We start from the raw sequence: 17,611 nt of genomic DNA, 5'->3' as shown, positions 1-17,611 counted from the left end.
CATTGATGCTGTTAGGTGGATTTCTACCAGGAATTGCTTAAAATTATGTTTGCCTCCGTTAAAAGTTGATATAACCCTAACCTTGTCCAAGGTATTAAGAGGCTGGTGTTGACCCACCTGAAGAACATCACAGCGCACTTGCTGGATCCCCTGCAGTTTACATTCGGGGCAAACAGGTCAGTGGATGATGCAGTCAACATGGACTGCATCACATCGACTCATCAGGGACAAATGAAGGATTCACTTTGTGGACTTCAGCTCAGCGTTCAACACCATATCCCAGGTAATTTGATCCCAACTCTCCCAGTTCACTGTGCAGCTTCCAGCTGTCAGTGGATTACTAACTTCCTCTCAGACACGACTTAACAGGTGAGGCTGGGAAGATTGCCTCCAGTACACTAAGCACTGGTCCGGCTTTTGGAACAATGTAGAGCTGCTGTGATGTAGGTTTCACTTACCGTGTCAATCCTGTGGCAAGCATCAGGCAAGCGACAGAATAGTGTTAAATTATACCGCAGAAATAGTAAAACAATATTCAGTAAAGTACAGCAGTGTCTCATATAATAATTATGAATAATCTAGAAATAAGCATACAATACGGTGTAGTATGAGTATCCTACAAATTATATGATAGTCTACTAAAATTTAAATATCCAGTAAAATAAAATAGAATAAATCATACTAATACGACATAAGTTTGATGAATACAAATACAATAAATCATGTTTTGACATCTAATCTCTGTATGCTCTTAGGTATTGACAATGTATTCACTTGAAAGATTCACATTGAAACTCTTTGCTTCAGTCGGGAACACTCTTGTTAGTCAACTGAGATCATATAAACAACTTGCAGTTACTGACCTGTCGTGAGTTTTTGGAAGGGAGGTAAATGGCTTGTTATTGCTTATGCGTACCTCAGAGATGCAGTGTGGAGGACTGAAAAGTTAAGGAAAGTACTTAACGTAGAAAATATTAAATGTTTAAACGGTTCACAAAGCGTGGGACTTCATTGTTTCAAATGGTCATTTAGCCGTATAACACCGTTTGTAATAAATCATATTTTAAGTTGCCTGAAAACTTTAGACAGTTTCATTGGACAGAATGTTTAGACTTCGGAGTGGTGACATCACTGCTGGAGTGGTGTGGTGAAAAATCTATTCAATGATACCAACTAACCCTAGGTAAGGGCAAGGTAACCCTAACCCTTCTTTGAAGTTTATTTCCCGCACAGAGGTCTCACTCGTCATACAGGATGCAGCGCATTCCTCTGGAGGAGGAACAAAGACTGCAGGATCTATGCAGTTTATAAGGGCCGGCGCAAAGGGACGGTGTAGGATGAGTCATTACAAAGACATCTGGACACCGATTGAATGGTCAACTCAAAATCAAAATGTGATTAAACTTGACATGCCTTTTTATATAAGATTAAAACTATTTGTGTAGAAATGCATTTATAGATATTTTTAATCACAGTATAAAGACTCTGACAACTCTTAATTCATTTATTAATAATTGATCAACTTTATTCAATTTCAGGACATCCACCTTATGACCCTTCCTATCAGTTATGGTAGATCAATTGTTTTTATATATTTATCTTATTTAAACTATAGTTTGCAAAAACAACAGCATTGTCAACCTTTATTAAAACTTGTGTTTCCCATCATAATGCTTTTAATGAGACGTGTATTATATAATAATTAAGAATTAAATCCACTAATGATTGCCATTTCTTATTGTGTGCTAATTTAATTAAAAACACTTCAGAACACAAAAATCCATACATATAGGTAATTAAAAGATGCATATAAATGACATATATCCTCCTGATAGACAGTTTTAAACACTAATAAGCTTCTTTACAAAAACAAATAACTCGGCATAGTTTCATGTCATGTCTGTTCATTTTCACATAAAATAAAATCTGAAAGGTCAGTTATACATTGCATTCCCCTTTCTAGAGTCAAAATGTATATAATATTTTAGAATTTAGAAAAACCCTTATTCCTTTATTAAACATGTTTTCCTTTATATAAGTAGGTTAAAAAAAGAATAAAACAATATTATCTTCTAAAACAGGTCCGTCTGCATCCTTTTATTACAAACAAACACGTCATTTGTAATTATGCAGACGTTTAAATGTGTTGCTTTAGGACAGTTTCAGGTATTCCTACTATAGTTGTGGCACTGTTCAGCAACTCACTTAGTAAGTGTTCACTAATTTAAATATTAATGATTGAATTAATTCATTTTGGAAAGACTGTCATTATTGCTATTGATACACACCTTCAATTAAATCCCTAACTTCCATTGCTTTCAAACAGATAAAGACAGTTCATGAGTTGAGAGTTTTGTGCTTTTTCTGTCTCACTCACATGTTGTACATTTCATCCAGACTGTCAATAGCTTCTTGTTTTTTGTAATTCCGCCACTCACTGGGAATTTCTCCTGTGCCCTGGAATTTTAATTTGTGGTGGTCCTCCAGTTGCTGTTGAAATCGACATACGAACCATTTCCAGTATGTTAGTTTAGACTCATCAGGAGTGATCTTCCATGAAGCGTATTTCTCCCCACCCTTGTGATACTCTTTATAAGGAATACCTACTTCTGAATCATGACTGGTATAGAAACCTCTATCACTAGCAACTAATGTTGTACAGAAATCTATGACCAGCTCCTCTGTGCCTCTAGGGTGAAATCCTTCTATTCCAGAGGGGCGATGGAAAGGGACGTTGTGTTTGTCAGGACTGTGATCTTCCACTGTGTTGGTACAAACAGCTGCACAGAATGGACACTTTACCCAGCAGCAGTTACAAAGCTGATCGATGAGGATTTCATCAGGCTTCATTCTGAATTTCTTCATTTCATCCAGTGAGAGGCTTCTCAACTCTTTGATGATGGATTCAAGACCTTTCTCTATCTCCTCTTTGAGAAAGTCAAAACTGTTCAAGTCCCTGAAGTTTTGACAACAGATTTTGTCAAATGTTAACTTATCTTTGAGCAAACTGGAAAATTTCTCCATCCACATGTCTGGGTGTCCTTTGTGGATTTTGACTTTCTCTGTCGCATCATGTAAAGCTTGACTCACAAGATGTTTGATGTCACCAACATTTTTCTTGAGTATATTCAGGGCTTTACCTTTGTTGTCTGTGAAGATGTATTTTTGTACTTCCTCTCTTATGAAGTGTTCTACATGCCTCCGTGGGTGCTGTTTGTAGGTGATGAAGCCATTAAAGTCCTCTTTCTCAGCAAGTGACTTCAACACATGTTTCTCCAAGTTCAACCTGTTCCCGTTGAATGCTGGGAAATTGCACCTCATCTCTCCAGCGAGATTTATTGCAGTGTTGTTACAAACGGCCTCAACCATAGAACTTCTCAGCTTGTCACAGATCAGTTCTCCAAGCACAACAGCAGATGAGCTTCCTTTGCAGAAGTTTAAGAAAACTCTGTAATTGTCACGGGATGAGGGTGGAAGGCAGGACTCAAACGCAGACTTGTTGAAAACAAAAAGACTTTAATAGTCCAAAGGCCAAAAAACACAGGAACCGGGGCAAAAGCACACAGGCGAGAAACTACGGCGATCCAAGACGAAAGACAGGACAAGGACATGCGTGGCAAAAGACAATGACGCGACAAGTGACACAAGAGACACATGGCTTAAATACACAAGGGAGGTGCAGGTGATTGGACACAGGTGGAAACTATTAGACGAACACAGGGGATGACGAGACTAGGCAGGAAGTGAAGTTACCCGGGGACACGAGTGGCAGAAAACTACAAAATAAGACAGGAAGTGAACCACACCGTGACAGTACCCCCCCCTTAAGGGCCGAATTCCAGACGGCCAACACTAGAGCGAACAAGGGGTGGGTGGGGAGGGAAACCAGAGACGTTGGTCGGACCACCCTGGAAACTCTGGCGGGCGGCCCGGCGGGCGGCCAGACGAGCGGGGAGCCTCTGGGGGTCGGCCCGGCGGGCGGTCACCAATCCGGCTCCGGAGCGGCGACTGCAAGGCACGGAACGTCTCTAGAATGGCAGACTCGGAGACACGGGAAACGTCCGGGTTAGTAGTCGTCGTCGGCAGCTCGGGGACACGGGAAACCTCCGCAGTGAGGTCCGGCTCGGGGACACGGGAAACCTCCGCAGTGAGGTCCGGCTCGGGGACACGGAACACCTCCGCAGTGAGCTCCGGCTCGGGGACACGGAACACCTCCGCAGTGAGCTCCGGCTCGGGGACACGGAACACCTCCGCAGTCTGCTCCGGCTCGGGGACACGGAACACCTCCGCAGTCTGCTCCGGCTCGGGGACACGGAACACCTCCGCAGTCTGCTCCGGCTCGGGGACACGGAACACCTCCGCAGTCTGCTCCGGCTCGGGGACACGGAACACCTCCGCAGTCTGCTCCGGCTCGGGGACACGGAACACCTCCGCAGTCTGCTCCGGCTCGGGGACACGGAACACCTCCGCAGTCTGCTCCGGCTCGGGGACACGGAACACCTCCGCAGTCTGCTCCGGCTCGGGGACACGGAACACCTCCGCAGTCTGCTCCGGCTCGGGGACACGGAACACCTCCGCAGTCTGCTCCGGCTCGGGGACACGGAACACCTCCGCAGTCTGCTCCGGCTCGGGGACACGGAACACCTCCGCAGTCTGCTCCGGCTCGGGGACACGGAACACCTCCGCAGTCTGCTCCGGCTCGGGGACACGGAACACCTCCGCAGTCTGCTCCGGCTCGGGGACATGGAACAACTCCGTAGTCTGCGGCGGCTCAGCCCCCCCCATAACCCACCCCGTAGCCCCCCCCTCAAGGGCCGGATCCCAGACGGCCCTCAAATCACCAACGGGAGGGTGGGAGAGGACCATGGGATGGGAGGGAGGGAGCCTGAGTCTCGGAGCGGGGACTGGTCGGGTCGGGGGCATGGAGCGTGGGGCCGGAACTGGTCGGGTCGGGGGCATGGAGCGTGGGGCCGGAACTGGTCGGGTCGGGGGCATGGAGCGTGGGGCCGGAACTGGTCGGGTCGGGGGCATGGAGCGTGGGGCCGGAACTGGTCGGGTCGGGGGCATGGAGCGTGGGGCCGGAACTGGTCGGGTCGGGGGCATGGAGCGTGGGGCCGGAACTGGTCGGGTCGGGGGCATGGAGCGTGGGGCCGGAACTGGTCGGGTCGGGGGCATGGGTGAGAGTCGGGGCGGCCCAGCGGGAACGGGAGATCGCTGCGGCGGCCCAGCGGGAACGGGAGATCGCTGCGGCGGCCCAGCGGGAACGGGAGATCGCTGCGGCGGCCCAGCGGGAACGGGAGATCGCTGCGGCGGCCCAGCGGGAACGGGAGATCGCTGCGGCGGCCCAGCGGGAACGGGAGATCGCTGCGGCGGCCCAGCGGGAACGGGAGATCGCTGCGGCGGCCCAGCGGGAACGGGAGATCGCTTCTTCCGCTTGCTCCTCCTAGGGTTAAGGAGGTCTCGGAGCTCGAGGCAGGCGAGCTGATAGCTCCTGGGACCAAAAACACAGTTTGTTTTCCGCTGCCAGAAGGGACTCCTTACGTCCAGGTAGTCCGGACCGTAGTCTGGCAGCGGGTCTGCTGAGCCCTTTTTTGGTCGCGTCATTCTGTCAGGGTTGAGGGAGGAAGGCAGGACTCAAACGCAGACTTGTTGAAAACAAAAAGACTTTAATAGTCCAAAGGCCAAAAAACACAGGAACCGGGGCAAAAGCACACAGGCGAGAAACTACGGCGATCCAAGACGAAAGACAGGACAAGGACATGCGTGGCAAAAGACAATGACGCGACAAGTGACACAAGAGACACATGGCTTAAATACACAAGGGAGGTGCAGGTGATTGGACACAGGTGGAAACTATTAGACGAACACAGGGGATGACGAGACTAGGCAGGAAGTGAAGTTACCCGGGGACACGAGTGGCAGAAAACTACAAAATAAGACAGGAAGTGAACCACACCGTGACAGTAATATTGCATTTTCTTGCAGTCTACATAATACTGTGCATCATTGTTCACTTTGAATTCCTTGTGCGATTCTGAAATCCATGTCCATGCTCTGTGAAATATATACAGCAAGAGATCAACTGTGAACTTTTTCTTTAGAGCATATTTCTTCTTTGATTCAAATTCAGTCACTTTTTCTTTCACATTGTTGGCAGCTTCTTGCAGGTAAGTTAAACTGTAGCCTTTTGAAGCAACAGGTCTTTGCTTGAGTAGGTTTATGGTCTGTTTTTCAGCATCGTCAATGAGGGATCTGATCTGTTTCTGTTCTTCATATGGTAAATCACTATTTGATGTAAGTGGTTTCATTTGTTGTGTCGGCACAGAACTAAATATTCCTTTGATAGCCCCCCACAGAGTTGACACAATATGATTTCCTTGCCCCTTTGTGTGTTTTTCGTCATCACCTTGAGATTGTTGGCTTGTATCTGAGAAAACGCTGTGCTTTGTCGGAGATACATAATAAATGTAATCACTAACCTCTGAAATGATTTTGTATTCACCACTAGTTTTGCAGTCGTTAACAAGAGACGATTCAAAACCAAGGTCCTGAAGGACAGTAAACTGATCTTGGTCATAGTTGATGTCCTTCATTGGTTTTGTATCTGCAGTTAGTTGTGTAACTAAGCCACTCCAGACAGAGTTGAACTGCTTTTCAAGTTCCTGTTCATTTTTTGCCTTGTCCTTCAACTTATGAGCGAGTTCTTTGCTCTTTTGCAGCAGGTTGTTCTCAAACTCTGCCTTCTTGTCATCAAGCTTTTTACAAGCCTTTTTCTGCTGGATGACTTCATCCAGTTTTCTTTTCACTCCTTTCACTAGTTCATCACGAAACTCTTTGATTTTGTCTTCAAATCGACCTCGCCACTGAACCAACATGTCTTTGTCTCTGTCATCATCAAAGTATTTTCTCATTTCTTTTTTGATTTCTTCATAAGTTTTGTTCACTTCTTGATGAAGGTAAGTGAGTTCAACCGTGTCAAGTTTTCTATTTTGAATTTTGGTATGAAGCTCGTTCTCAATGGTCAGCATGTTGCTTCTCAGTTTCCAGGTCCAGTTCCCATACTCAATCTCAAGTTTTCTGTATACTGCAATTTCAAGTGTGTTTTTGAAGCTGAAAACAAACTGCTCGTTCATCAGGGCTTTCCACAGGTCCTGGATTTTGCTTCTGAACTGTGAGAGAGTGATCCCAGCACACTCTTTAGCTTTGGAGAGGATGATGGTCTTCAGCTCTTGGACACTCTCACTATAACCTGGATTCGGAGGAGCCATAGGTGGACTTCCCTCCCAAAGCTGGGCAAAGTATTTCACATCTTTCTGCACATCAAATGCAATGACGTCACTGAAGAACTCTGCATCACAACCCTCTTCTTTGGCTGCTAGTTTGGCCATGTCGTCCAGTTTTTCTTGGAGCCGTCTCTTTCCATCCATGTTTTTCTCTGCAGCACCAATATCTGTAACATTCTGATGAACAAACACACAACTTGGAGAAAGTTTAATCTTCTTCATCCTCATGAAAGCCTGAACAACGATCTGCAGAACATCTTGCATCTCAGCAGGATTCTCTCCAAAGATGTTGATCAGTGTCATGTTACCCAGACCAACAACAAATGTTGCCAGTTCATTGTCGTGATGAAGAGTAGCATTACCTTCCAACTCAAGAGCACGCAGTCCTTCAGTGTCCACCACTAGTACGTAGTCAAACTCAAAGTCTTTCTTCGTCTCCTCGGACACTTCGACCAGCTGCATGAAGGCACCCTTGGTGCATCTGCCAGCACTCACTGCAAACTGTAACCCAAACATGGCATTCAGCATTGTTGATTTTCCACTGCTTTGTATGCCTAACACTGACAGAACAAATACTCTCTTGTTCCCCAGTTTCTTGATGACTTCCTCTAAAACACCGGCGATCCATGTTAGAGGTACATGACCTGCATCACCATCCATCAGCTCCATTGGGTGTCCTGATATCATCAGCTCTGCAGCCAGCTCAGGGTATTTAGACCAGTCAGTCGGTCCACTCTTTGTGGGTTTCTGCAGAGATTCATGGGCTTCATACATCTGTCCCATTTCTCTGAAGATGTGCTCCAAGCCAAACGTTGCTGACTGTAGTTTTGTTGATATTTTATTAAGCTCAGTTTGCTTTGTTTTCAGAAGTTCAGTCTTGTCATGCTTCTTCTTCAAGGCCAAGACCTCAGCCCACTTTGTATCATAGGTTTGGAGAATTGAAGAGAGGTCGTCTGTGGAGAGGGCATCTATTAAGATCTGAGTCCATTTCAAGAAATAATCTTTTTCATTTCCTAACAAAGTTGAGAGGCTTTTAATGAACATTTTCATTGGTTCACTGCAGGAAACATTGACTTGTTCTTGTCGTTTTTCCATCAGTTTCTGTTCCTTTTGAACTTTGTCATCCTCAATGTTTCCTTTGAGGCGATACAGTTCTTTGTGGATTTTGCTCCATTCCTTCCACAGTTGACCTTGACAAGGGAGATATGTATCTTTGATCTTTGAAACTTCTATCCCCTGAAGCAATTGCACAATTTTCATTGCTGCAGATTTCCCTTTTTGGCAGACTGTGTCTTCTTCATCCACTTTGATTCCACAAACTTTATTCATGGATTCAAGCTGGAAGAGTGAATGAGATCCAGACATAATCTTCCCAATAGTTTCTCTCAGTTCTTCAGAAACATCTGACTGGCTTCTTTTGTTTAAACCCATTTTGTATTTTCCCTTTTTCTTTTCAACACCAACACCATCACTATCAGCAATGAGACAAATGAGAGGTTTTTCACACTTGTAAAGGGCAGAGATCACTGCACTGCTTTTGTCATTTTTTTCCAGAGTTTCAACGAGTACCACAACGACGGAAGATTTGTCAGTCAGTATTTCACGCTGTTTTTCAAACGACAGAGCATCACCATGAAGATTACAGAAGGCGATGCAGTCAGTGAAGGCATCGTTGGGTTTCCCAGCGGGGCAGTACCAGGCAATCTCTGCAACACCATCCATCAGGTGGCGAGACTTGGTGCTACCTGGGCAGTTTCTGTGGAAGAAGGTGTTGTGACGATCGTTGATCAAAGTGTTCATCAGCTGAGATTTAGAGACAGATGGTGAACCCAAGCGGAGAAATGAGACCATGGGTGTCTCAGCTTTGCAGATGGACATACTCTTCATGGTGACCACGTTTGAGTCATCTTTCATCTCTGATATCTTCCATGTCTTTCTTATTTGTCTGAATGTCCACAGAGGACATTCAATATCCATTGTTACTGGGTCAGGAACAAGGAAAGGTAAGGCATACTGACACTGGGAGAGCTTTGTTATCATGTTCTGCTTAAAAAAGCTGTCTGAGCAGTGAAACACTGCCATCTGAACATCCATTGGATGCACGTGAGTCTGGAGATTAGATCGATCAAAGTCATCATTGGGGCTGAAAAAGTCATCCACATTATCATCTTCAGTATCATCAGTGAATATATTTTTACCAGGGTCGGGATGTTTTAATTCTGGATTTTCTTTTTTTGTAGGAATATATCTGGCTCTGTAGTCTAACATCATCAACCTCTGGAGAAAATTATAAGCCACATCTTTCTCAGATACATCAACGTCCTGTTTTACAGGTGGACCTAACTTTAAGAAATTAGCTGGTGACAACTTTTTCTCAAGTTTTTCTTCAAGGTGAAGTCTTCCAAGCAGTGTTTGATGTTGTTTCTTCCTGTTGATCCCGTCAGAAAACTCCTCTGACTTCTGGAGATAAGTCAATATTGTATGTGGAAAGTTATAACCACATTAGGATAAAAAGCAATAAAGATTATATTGGTAGTTTCTTACCATATCCATGTTGCCGCTCAAATCCATATCAAAGGTACCTGGAGTAGAGTAATGGACTGTATTGTAAATCAATCAAGAAGAAGAAGACAATAAATGTGCTGTTTAATTGTTTTTCTTCATATAGATAATGTTCACTTTATTACTGTTATTTGTCCCAATAGTACTATTTATTAAAATAGTACCTTTCTCAGTTGCAACAGAGTGTTCAGATCTGATGTCAGATGGCAGTTCAACATCAGCGGGTCTTTTCACTGGATCACACTGAAAAACAAATAATTTTACTTAACATCAGTTAACCCACCTTTAACCGTTCCCTTAAGTTTGTTGCGTGTTTATTTGCCCCAGTGAACATCGTTGCTGTGTTGCCAGGGTCAAAAGCTCCTAGTAGGGTCTCCCGGGTCAAAATGGTCCCATGGAAGTGGCAAGAACAAGAGCAATTTACCGACCCTACATCGGCCAAAGAAAACTTGTCGCAACAGGGGCTTGAACAGAGGCCTTTTCCAGAGCTGCAGAGGGGGAAAGGATGTGCTGGCGATCTCATGGGGAAAGACGGAGTGGCATTTATGTAATTATGAGTCGCAAAGAGGACGTCTCAAAGATTTTTTTCTGTTTGTGCACCAAACAGCACATCGGTGTACCCTTCCCTCTTTAGGTCTCTGGGTGGTGTCTTGGAAATGGCACTGAGTCTATAGTTCTACTGAGGGACTACAAATAACTTTGTATTAGTTACAATAAATTGGTCAAGACAAGCCCTTCATTCGAGCACAGGGTGATTCATATGAGTACTTGGTACCAGGACACCTTTGACCAAAGAGCCATAATCAACTTTGTGGTCGTATCATCCCATTTGTGCTGGTGTGTCTTCATGTCTCCTTTGGTGGGAAGAGAAGCACAGCTGTAGACTGATCAGCACCTGGTGGTATGTTGCATCAGATAGTGGGATAGGCTTCCAGACATAAATGGTAGGCCTTAACATGTATTGAAGGTGAACTTGGAATATGGGACACGTGAATCTGAAAAAAATTTGCACTCTGTTTGTTTAGGTTGATTTCACCACATGTAAATTAAAGCGTGTCTACGTTTTACGACTAAGATACACTAAAATGAATTAGGTACAGTCTACCTAATATTTATCAAGACTTTATACAACTGATTACTTTAAAAAGTAGCTAATATTAACTCTAGATTGTAAGCGCCTAATACCTAATATTTGTTATTAAAAATTGAACATGACTTAATTACTTCATCAGGGAAGAAGAAAAATCAACATTTTGTCATTGCACAGAGTACAGGTACCAAGACAACAAAATGCACTATTCTCTGCATTTAACCCATCCCACTCAGTGCGAGCAGTGTGCTGCCATGAAGGCACCCGGCGAGCAGAGAATACCTACGTTCTACAACTAAGATACACTAACTACTAACTAAATTAGGTAAAGACTTATCAGGGAAGGTAAGCTTTACTTTTACATTTGTTTGCTGACTAATACACTTCCAGTCAAATTTAAACGATTTGCATGGGTTATAATTACTATCATCCATAATTTATGTTCAAGTTCAAACTGACACATAACTTCACAAAAGAAATGAACAGAAATGCTTTTTAGTGATGACTGAGGACCAAAGGATCTCCATCATTACCTGTGTTTTAGCTGCACTCTTCTCCAGCTCATCTACTGTAGGGTAATCCAAAAAATAAGCAGATTGTAGAACAAAACATTAAATCAATTGGATCATATGTCTTTTGAATTTTATATACAATTTAAAGTTATCCAAATGTTTCCCAAATGGACAACACAACAGTTTGGTTTTCATAACAATGTTACCGTTTTCATTGTTTGCAGATGATATCGATGTGATTTCAGACTTCAAGCTCTGACGAGAAAACAGCATCACGATAAACGTACAACACTCCAGATAAATATCATACAGTGATGAGTTCTTAACTAAGTGAGTGACTTACAATGTGATTTAATTTAAATGTGGGTACTTTTAACCAAAAGATGCTGCTCCATAATGATGAGCCCTAACAAAGTTAAAAAAGCCTACCTTTACCTTAATTGCAGTTGCATTCTCCTCAATATCTTCTTCTGCAGGATAACGTAAGAAAGACACAATTGTTTAGGTAGAAAGAAGATCACTGGATTAGCTAACCATTTTCATTATATACATTTCTGTGTTAAATTCCTTTTATTGCTGAGGTAACAGTACCTGGGCTGCAGGGGGCACAGTAACAGGGGACTGAATAACAAAGGGGATAATAATGACAACTATGAACTCTGTCTATACAAACATGGTATGGCCCGAGTGTTAAAACTGGTTGCCACATGTAAATCTTAATCTCAAAAACACTCTTTCAGACATCAGGTAGCAATAACTGATGACTCACAACTCATTCAATTCAGTAGCATGTCCATCTTAAAATGCTAGTGCAGGTTTAATTCATGAATGCCAACATATTAAAATCTTACTTGTTGGACTTTGCTGACACAATGAGGGATCCATCCTTTCTTCCTCGTGGGATTTGTGGCCCATGTGTTCTTTCTTCCCATTTTCTTCACACATCACACCACTGTGGCAGTAGGGACCATTTTCAGAGACCATGGTGTCGACTTGTTCCAGTAGAGCTACTATCTCTTGTTCATCCATCATACCTCTTTTACAAGTGAGGGATCTTTTTTCAAGAAAACAGCTGTCGGCTTTCAGGTCTGTTAGTGCACTTTCACATTTTTCATCTGACTCATGAGTCACAACTGTCATTACATGAGCCATCAATCCTTTCCCAAAAGTGTTTTCTAACCACTGCACTCCTGAATTATAATGACTGTTATGCTGGCCATTTGGTATCAGCAAGAGAAAGGCATGAATATCTTGATTTGAAGGGAATTCATCAATGTTTTGTAGACCGAGCCTGTTTATGACAGAGATATGGCGACCACACAAATTATACAGTGTGGTTGAAAACTGTTCCACATTTGTTTGCTCTTCATGGTCAAGTAAGATGTTTTTTGGTCCAATCTCAATAGAATTTGCTTCACCGATTAACACTAGTGTGAGATCGGGCATCACTGAAACAAATAAACAAAGAAAAACATCACCATGCATTACTGCAGCATTCATTAAGAGAACATGTTTAGTTACTAAAAAGTTCTGTTTCACATTTTGTAAAAGGTAACACAAGAATATAATGAATCTGATGTAGTGAATCTCACATTAGTTAATATCTTGTGTTAGACTTTTGTCCCCCAGTGTGTTTTCATGAATATTTTCAAACTCATTATTTTCTCCTGAAGATGAAGATGCGTAATATTTCATTGTAAACATCAGAGATTTATTAAGTTTTTTATTTGTTTTCAGTAAAATATTGATATAGAATCAATTCATAATCAAAATATTACCTTTCTTATGTGACAAAGACGGTTCCACAGATGCAACCGTCTCTGCTCCTGTGCATTCAACATTTTCCGCGGATTGTTGAGCTTCATTGCGTTCATTCACCAAATCAAGCTGAAAGTAATTTGAAAATCAATACAAAAGTATTGAGTTTCCAAGTAAGATCAACATATTTTTTGGATCTTGGTATAAGGAATATGCCACAACAAAACTGCATCAACATTTTAAACTTAGAGTAAGATACGTTAACAGTGGTGTACCTTTTATGAAAACAATAAACCATAAATTAAAAGTAGAAAGCCAAGTCTCTCATTATGAGCCCAGTCTGTAAGTCTGCATCTGGGGAATTGCCCATAAGCAATTTAAAGTTAAACAAGGAAACTGTTGTGCCAGAAATAAAAACACAAGCAGCCCTCATCTTGTTAGGAAAGTGCCTGGAAGACATTCAAATTAGGAAGTAAAAAAAATAATATAAATTTGCACATCATATGTTTTTACATCATGGTGACATGTTGCAGCAGAGGGCTGTCACATTTATATTTACACCATTTAACCTACAGTCTCTCAGACTCAACCAGGTGACAGTGAGTCCCTGAGGTTTCAGGACTTAAGGCCTTATGGGGGGCATTGGGATTGGGCCAAAGTCTTGCTCGAACCACTGATACCTTCAATAAGTGTCTATGTCCAGCTGTTCACAAGGTATTAAATTGGCACAGCTGACGTGGAGGTGGTGGAGAAATCCTCACTAATGAGAAACTAGAGTGCATAGATTTGTTAACATTTCTGAGACAGAGTGAGCTACTGAGCTGCTAGTTGCAGGTAAAAATGGAATTACTGTTTAAGAACCAATAAAGTTATATAGTGATGATAACTAATGAAGATGAAGTGACTTTCTTTTACCTTGTTTTCAGCTGCACTCTCTTCCAACTCCTCCACTGCAGGATCATATTGGAATAGTAGAATACATAACGTCAAAAGATAATAATAATTAATTGCTCAGTCGTTTATTTTTAAAAATTTTCAGTACCTTTGTCATCTGTCCCAGAGGCTAATGCCGATTTGGCTTCAGACTCTGTTTCAGCTACTTTATTTTCACTGCATTCCTCCTCCATCTTAGCGGTTCTTCATGCTTCATAGGGTTGTAAGACAAAGTCAGTTAGAAATATACTATAATAAACTATTCTAGTATCTCTCAGCATCACCATCCAAGCTGGAGAACCATATATTTTCTTTGAAAATGTATCAATCAATGTTTCCGGTAAAAAAAAAGTTTTAACCAGAGCCAATCACAAGCCGTCAGATACAGTAGTTTAGAAGTGATCCTGATGATCATTTCAGGTTCGGGCCCCTGGTGTAGATGTTGCTTCCTGGTGACAAATCTTTTTCATTGACACAAATATCTCAACTTGATTAGTAGCTCTGTCCTTTCCAAATACCTTTTTACATATTAGGCCTGATGTGTTCAGCTCAAGTTATTGCTGAGTTACTAATAAACCTTTGATGACAAAAAGTGAAAGTAGGATAGGTCTGATGCAGGATTTCTGTGAAAACTACACACAAAAAAGGATATTTTCTGGTTGTTACATTTACTTGAGTGTAACATGTATTTCGAACGATATTCATTCATGTTTCCAATGTGAACGGGATTTAGTCATGTAGGATTTGCATGAGCTACAAAAAACGTGACATTTATTAGATCCATTCATGTTGCAATAAACTGAGACAATTGAGTATCTAGACATGACCGCGAAAACCAAGGCGAAGGCAGTCTTCGTCCGAACCAGATTAAGAAGATACACCGTTGGCCCGCATATGGAAAAGGTAAGCAGAAATCCATCGCCATCCGTCTAAATATATAACAATTATGTGTTAATGTCTTCTTATCTTAGCTAGTTGTTCTGTTGAGGATATTTGTTATGTAGTGTTATTTTCGACCAAATTTAAAAAGCCGACACTCCCCATGTACATGGCTAGCTATGCGCCGTTAGCGTTAGATAACGTTAAGTTGTCTCCTTCATGAAACCTGCCACATAACTTGCCAATGTGAACGGTGATCTATTGTTAATGACGAGTGTTACGTGCTAGCAATATATTCTAAGGCAGAGGTCTTCAATAGGGGGTACTGAGGTACTGAAGGGGGGGGTTGCGAAATTCTTGGGTGATATGACAATTTTTTTTTCCCACAAATTTAAATGTCTTTAGAATCTGAATCAGAATTATATTTATTGTCTTTAAATACACATTATCATGAATCCAACATATTGTAGCGAATGGATAAATTGATGGAGAAGACGTTATCTTTCAGTCCGCAACACACACATTCAGCTACCACAGGAACTTTCTCAAGCTGGGCACCGGTTCATTCACAGCTCCTTTCATGCAAATACGACAGCGCAGGCACCAGCCAATCAGATCCCATTTATGCTCACGTCTAAAGAGCGCCAAGCTCAAAAATAAAAGATGGCGGACCAAACTCCGTAGAATAGGGGGTCGCTCCATCTCACCATAAGTTTGGGGGACCTTGGCCTGAAAAACGCTGAAGACCCCTGTTCTAAGGTGTTCACAACTAGCTAACGAAATAAAGGCTAATGACGTTAGGATACTCCTTGTAGAGTTAAATTAGCGCACTAACGTTTACTAGCTAAACTGCTGAATTTGAATGAAAATAAATTACTAAGCACACGTTTTGTTTACTAGGAATAATACTACCGCCATTTAGCTTCAATACTGGAATATAGGATATAGATTAGCTAGTCCGGACAAGGCCGATAGCGGCGCACAGCTAATTTATCGTTAGCATCCTTTTACTGACTCTAGTAAAGGCAAAGCTAACTTTAATAAAGAAAACAATATTTAGCTCGAAAGGTAAAAAGTGAAAGTTTAGTTTGACACCATTAAATCAACGATATAAATATATAATAATGATACTTTAAGTGAATTTGTGTTCGAATGTTAGCTAAGGTTTCTTGAGAGTCTCGCCTAGTATTACCCCTACCCTAAGGAATCGAAACTTAATGTATCTTAAAATGTAATTTATTTTCACTTCAATGCACTTGTTTAGCTAGTTAACGTTAGCTACTCTCATTAACAGCGATTTCTGACTGCAAAAGCGCCCTGTGTCTGCTATCCCCGCAAAAGTGTCCTGATCCACCTCACTGACTGAAGTTTTGAAAACTTACTACAATGCAAAATACATTATATTGACCTAATCAATAATTTCAGGGGGACTCAACAAGTTGGCTAATTCTTTTTCATTTTGTCTTGTTAATCAAGCATTACGCATCATACTGTAGTTAAAAGAGTTAACACATTCTCTCTCATCAGTCAAACAGACGTAAAAATGTACAATATCCTTTAATGTCAAACTAAATGTTATGAGCAGGCTGTGATTATCAGAACAACACAAACATTCAGGCCCTCTCCTGTGGCTCAACATTGTTCTGTGTGTATTCAAAGACTGTGGAAGAAATTCTGCAAATGTATTCGGCGAGGCTGATAAAATCTCCAGTGACTCAGCTGCAGGTTTCAAATCGGTCTTTGGATATATGGACTTGGCAGCAGCATTTTACACCATCTGCTGGTCAGTTAGGGAAGTTTTGCAATAGAATGACAATAGTCACAACAGGAGAAATGAGGAGAAATAATAATAATATATGAATGATCATTGCCATAGCATAATGATTGACCTGAATTTATTCCCTTGTATCAACAATGGTGTTCTGAATGTGAAGTTATAGAAAAAACACCAAAAATGTTTAGATTCTAAATGGTTTATTTTTATAGTAATAGCTACAAACTTTCTGTGTTAACAGGTTACAACCGTAAACCTGTATTTGCAACCAACTTTGACAAAATATTACAATAAATGAATAGGATCATGAAAAATGCAGGCGAATAGTGTGTCTATATTATTGTACATGCTACATAGCATAGCATATTTTCTGTCTCTCACTTCTCTTTTTAGAAATAAAGCAGTAAAAACATAAATGGCGTCAAGAGCTACAACATAAATTAACTTCACAAAAAAATGCATTATATGCTATAAGTCATTCAGCATTAAAGTGCTGGTGTGGTATTTTTTCTATTTTTAAAAGCCCAAAATACTTAACAAAGAATAAAACTGTCGAATAGGGCCCAATATTTTCTTTTAGAAAACCCATGAGCTCTTTAGAAGTGTACACAGTGTCTTACCTTTGCAAGGTCTGAGGAGGTGTGGATGCAATGTCAATGTGCAGGTCCTATTTATTCAGAGATCCGGAGGCTGAACTCTCTTTCCCTCACAAGCCCCTCCCGCCTGCTCTTAAAAAAACGTGATGTGATTTGAAAGTTATAACGATCTGCACGCTCTGCAGGCAGTTTGATGGTTAATCAGTGATGTGAAATACCAAAGA

At 41.8% G+C, this 17,611-nt stretch overlaps 2 protein-coding genes across 3 annotated transcripts; both read right to left on the bottom strand.

Annotated features, from left to right (window-relative positions):
- Window positions 1-1,499: 1,499 nt before the first annotated feature.
- On the bottom strand, window positions 1,500-11,752 carry LOC144384618 (interferon-induced very large GTPase 1-like). Of its 2 annotated transcripts, none has more exons than XM_078084627.1 (6): window positions 11,654-11,752; window positions 11,469-11,503; window positions 10,010-10,088; window positions 9,828-9,883; window positions 5,969-9,743; window positions 1,500-3,455 (listed from the first exon to the last, which is right to left on the bottom strand). In XM_078084627.1, the coding sequence occupies exons 1-6, from the start codon at window positions 11,718-11,720 to the stop codon at window positions 2,374-2,376; spliced, it is 5,094 nt and encodes a 1,697-aa protein (XP_077940753.1). In that variant the 5' UTR covers window positions 11,721-11,752; the 3' UTR covers window positions 1,500-2,373. The 2 variants fall into 2 exon arrangements, with proteins under 2 accessions (XP_077940753.1, XP_077940754.1); XM_078084628.1 differs by having other exon boundaries at window positions 11,469-11,500; window positions 11,654-11,745.
- Window positions 11,753-11,776: 24 nt separating this feature from the next.
- On the bottom strand, window positions 11,777-17,524 carry LOC120828151 (uncharacterized). Its single transcript, XM_078084644.1, has 6 exons — window positions 17,412-17,524; window positions 14,248-14,349; window positions 14,121-14,155; window positions 13,226-13,334; window positions 12,299-12,895; window positions 11,777-11,917 (listed from the first exon to the last, which is right to left on the bottom strand). Exons 2-6 carry the CDS (start codon window positions 14,330-14,332, stop codon window positions 11,820-11,822), a joined length of 924 nt encoding a protein of 307 aa, XP_077940770.1. The 5' UTR covers window positions 14,333-14,349; window positions 17,412-17,524; the 3' UTR covers window positions 11,777-11,819.
- Window positions 17,525-17,611: the final 87 nt, after the last annotated feature.

The sequence above is a fragment of the Gasterosteus aculeatus genome, chromosome 11, assembly GCF_964276395.1.
Source record: "Gasterosteus aculeatus chromosome 11, fGasAcu3.hap1.1, whole genome shotgun sequence".
Classification (NCBI taxonomy): domain Eukaryota; kingdom Metazoa; phylum Chordata; class Actinopteri; order Perciformes; family Gasterosteidae; genus Gasterosteus; species Gasterosteus aculeatus.
The sequence above is the reverse complement of the archived record's forward strand: the minus strand, read 5'-3'. Positions and strand labels throughout refer to the sequence as shown.

Excerpts from the sequence above, each read along its gene's own strand:
- LOC120828151 (XM_078084644.1), bottom strand. The coding sequence starts at position 14,332 with ATGGAGGAGGAATGCAGTGAAAATAAAGTAGCTGAAACAGAGTCTGAA. Across the intron at positions 14,156-14,247 it reads CTCTGGGACAGATGACAAAG|TGGAGGAGTTGGAAGAGAGT; the intron begins GTACTGAAAATT and ends ATGATCCTGCAG. Across the intron at positions 11,918-12,298 it reads GTGTCAGCAAAGTCCAACAA|AAGAAGATATTGAGGAGAAT; the intron begins GTAAGATTTTAA and ends GTTATCCTGCAG.
- LOC144384618 (XM_078084627.1), bottom strand. The coding sequence starts at position 11,720 with ATGCTGTTTTCTCGTCAGAGCTTGAAGTCTGAAATCACATCGATATCA. Across the intron at positions 11,504-11,653 it reads ATCTGCAAACAATGAAAACG|TAGATGAGCTGGAGAAGAGT; the intron begins GTAACATTGTTA and ends ATTACCCTACAG. Across the intron at positions 9,744-9,827 it reads TGAGCGGCAACATGGATATG|AAGTCAGAGGAGTTTTCTGA; the intron begins GTAAGAAACTAC and ends ACTTATCTCCAG.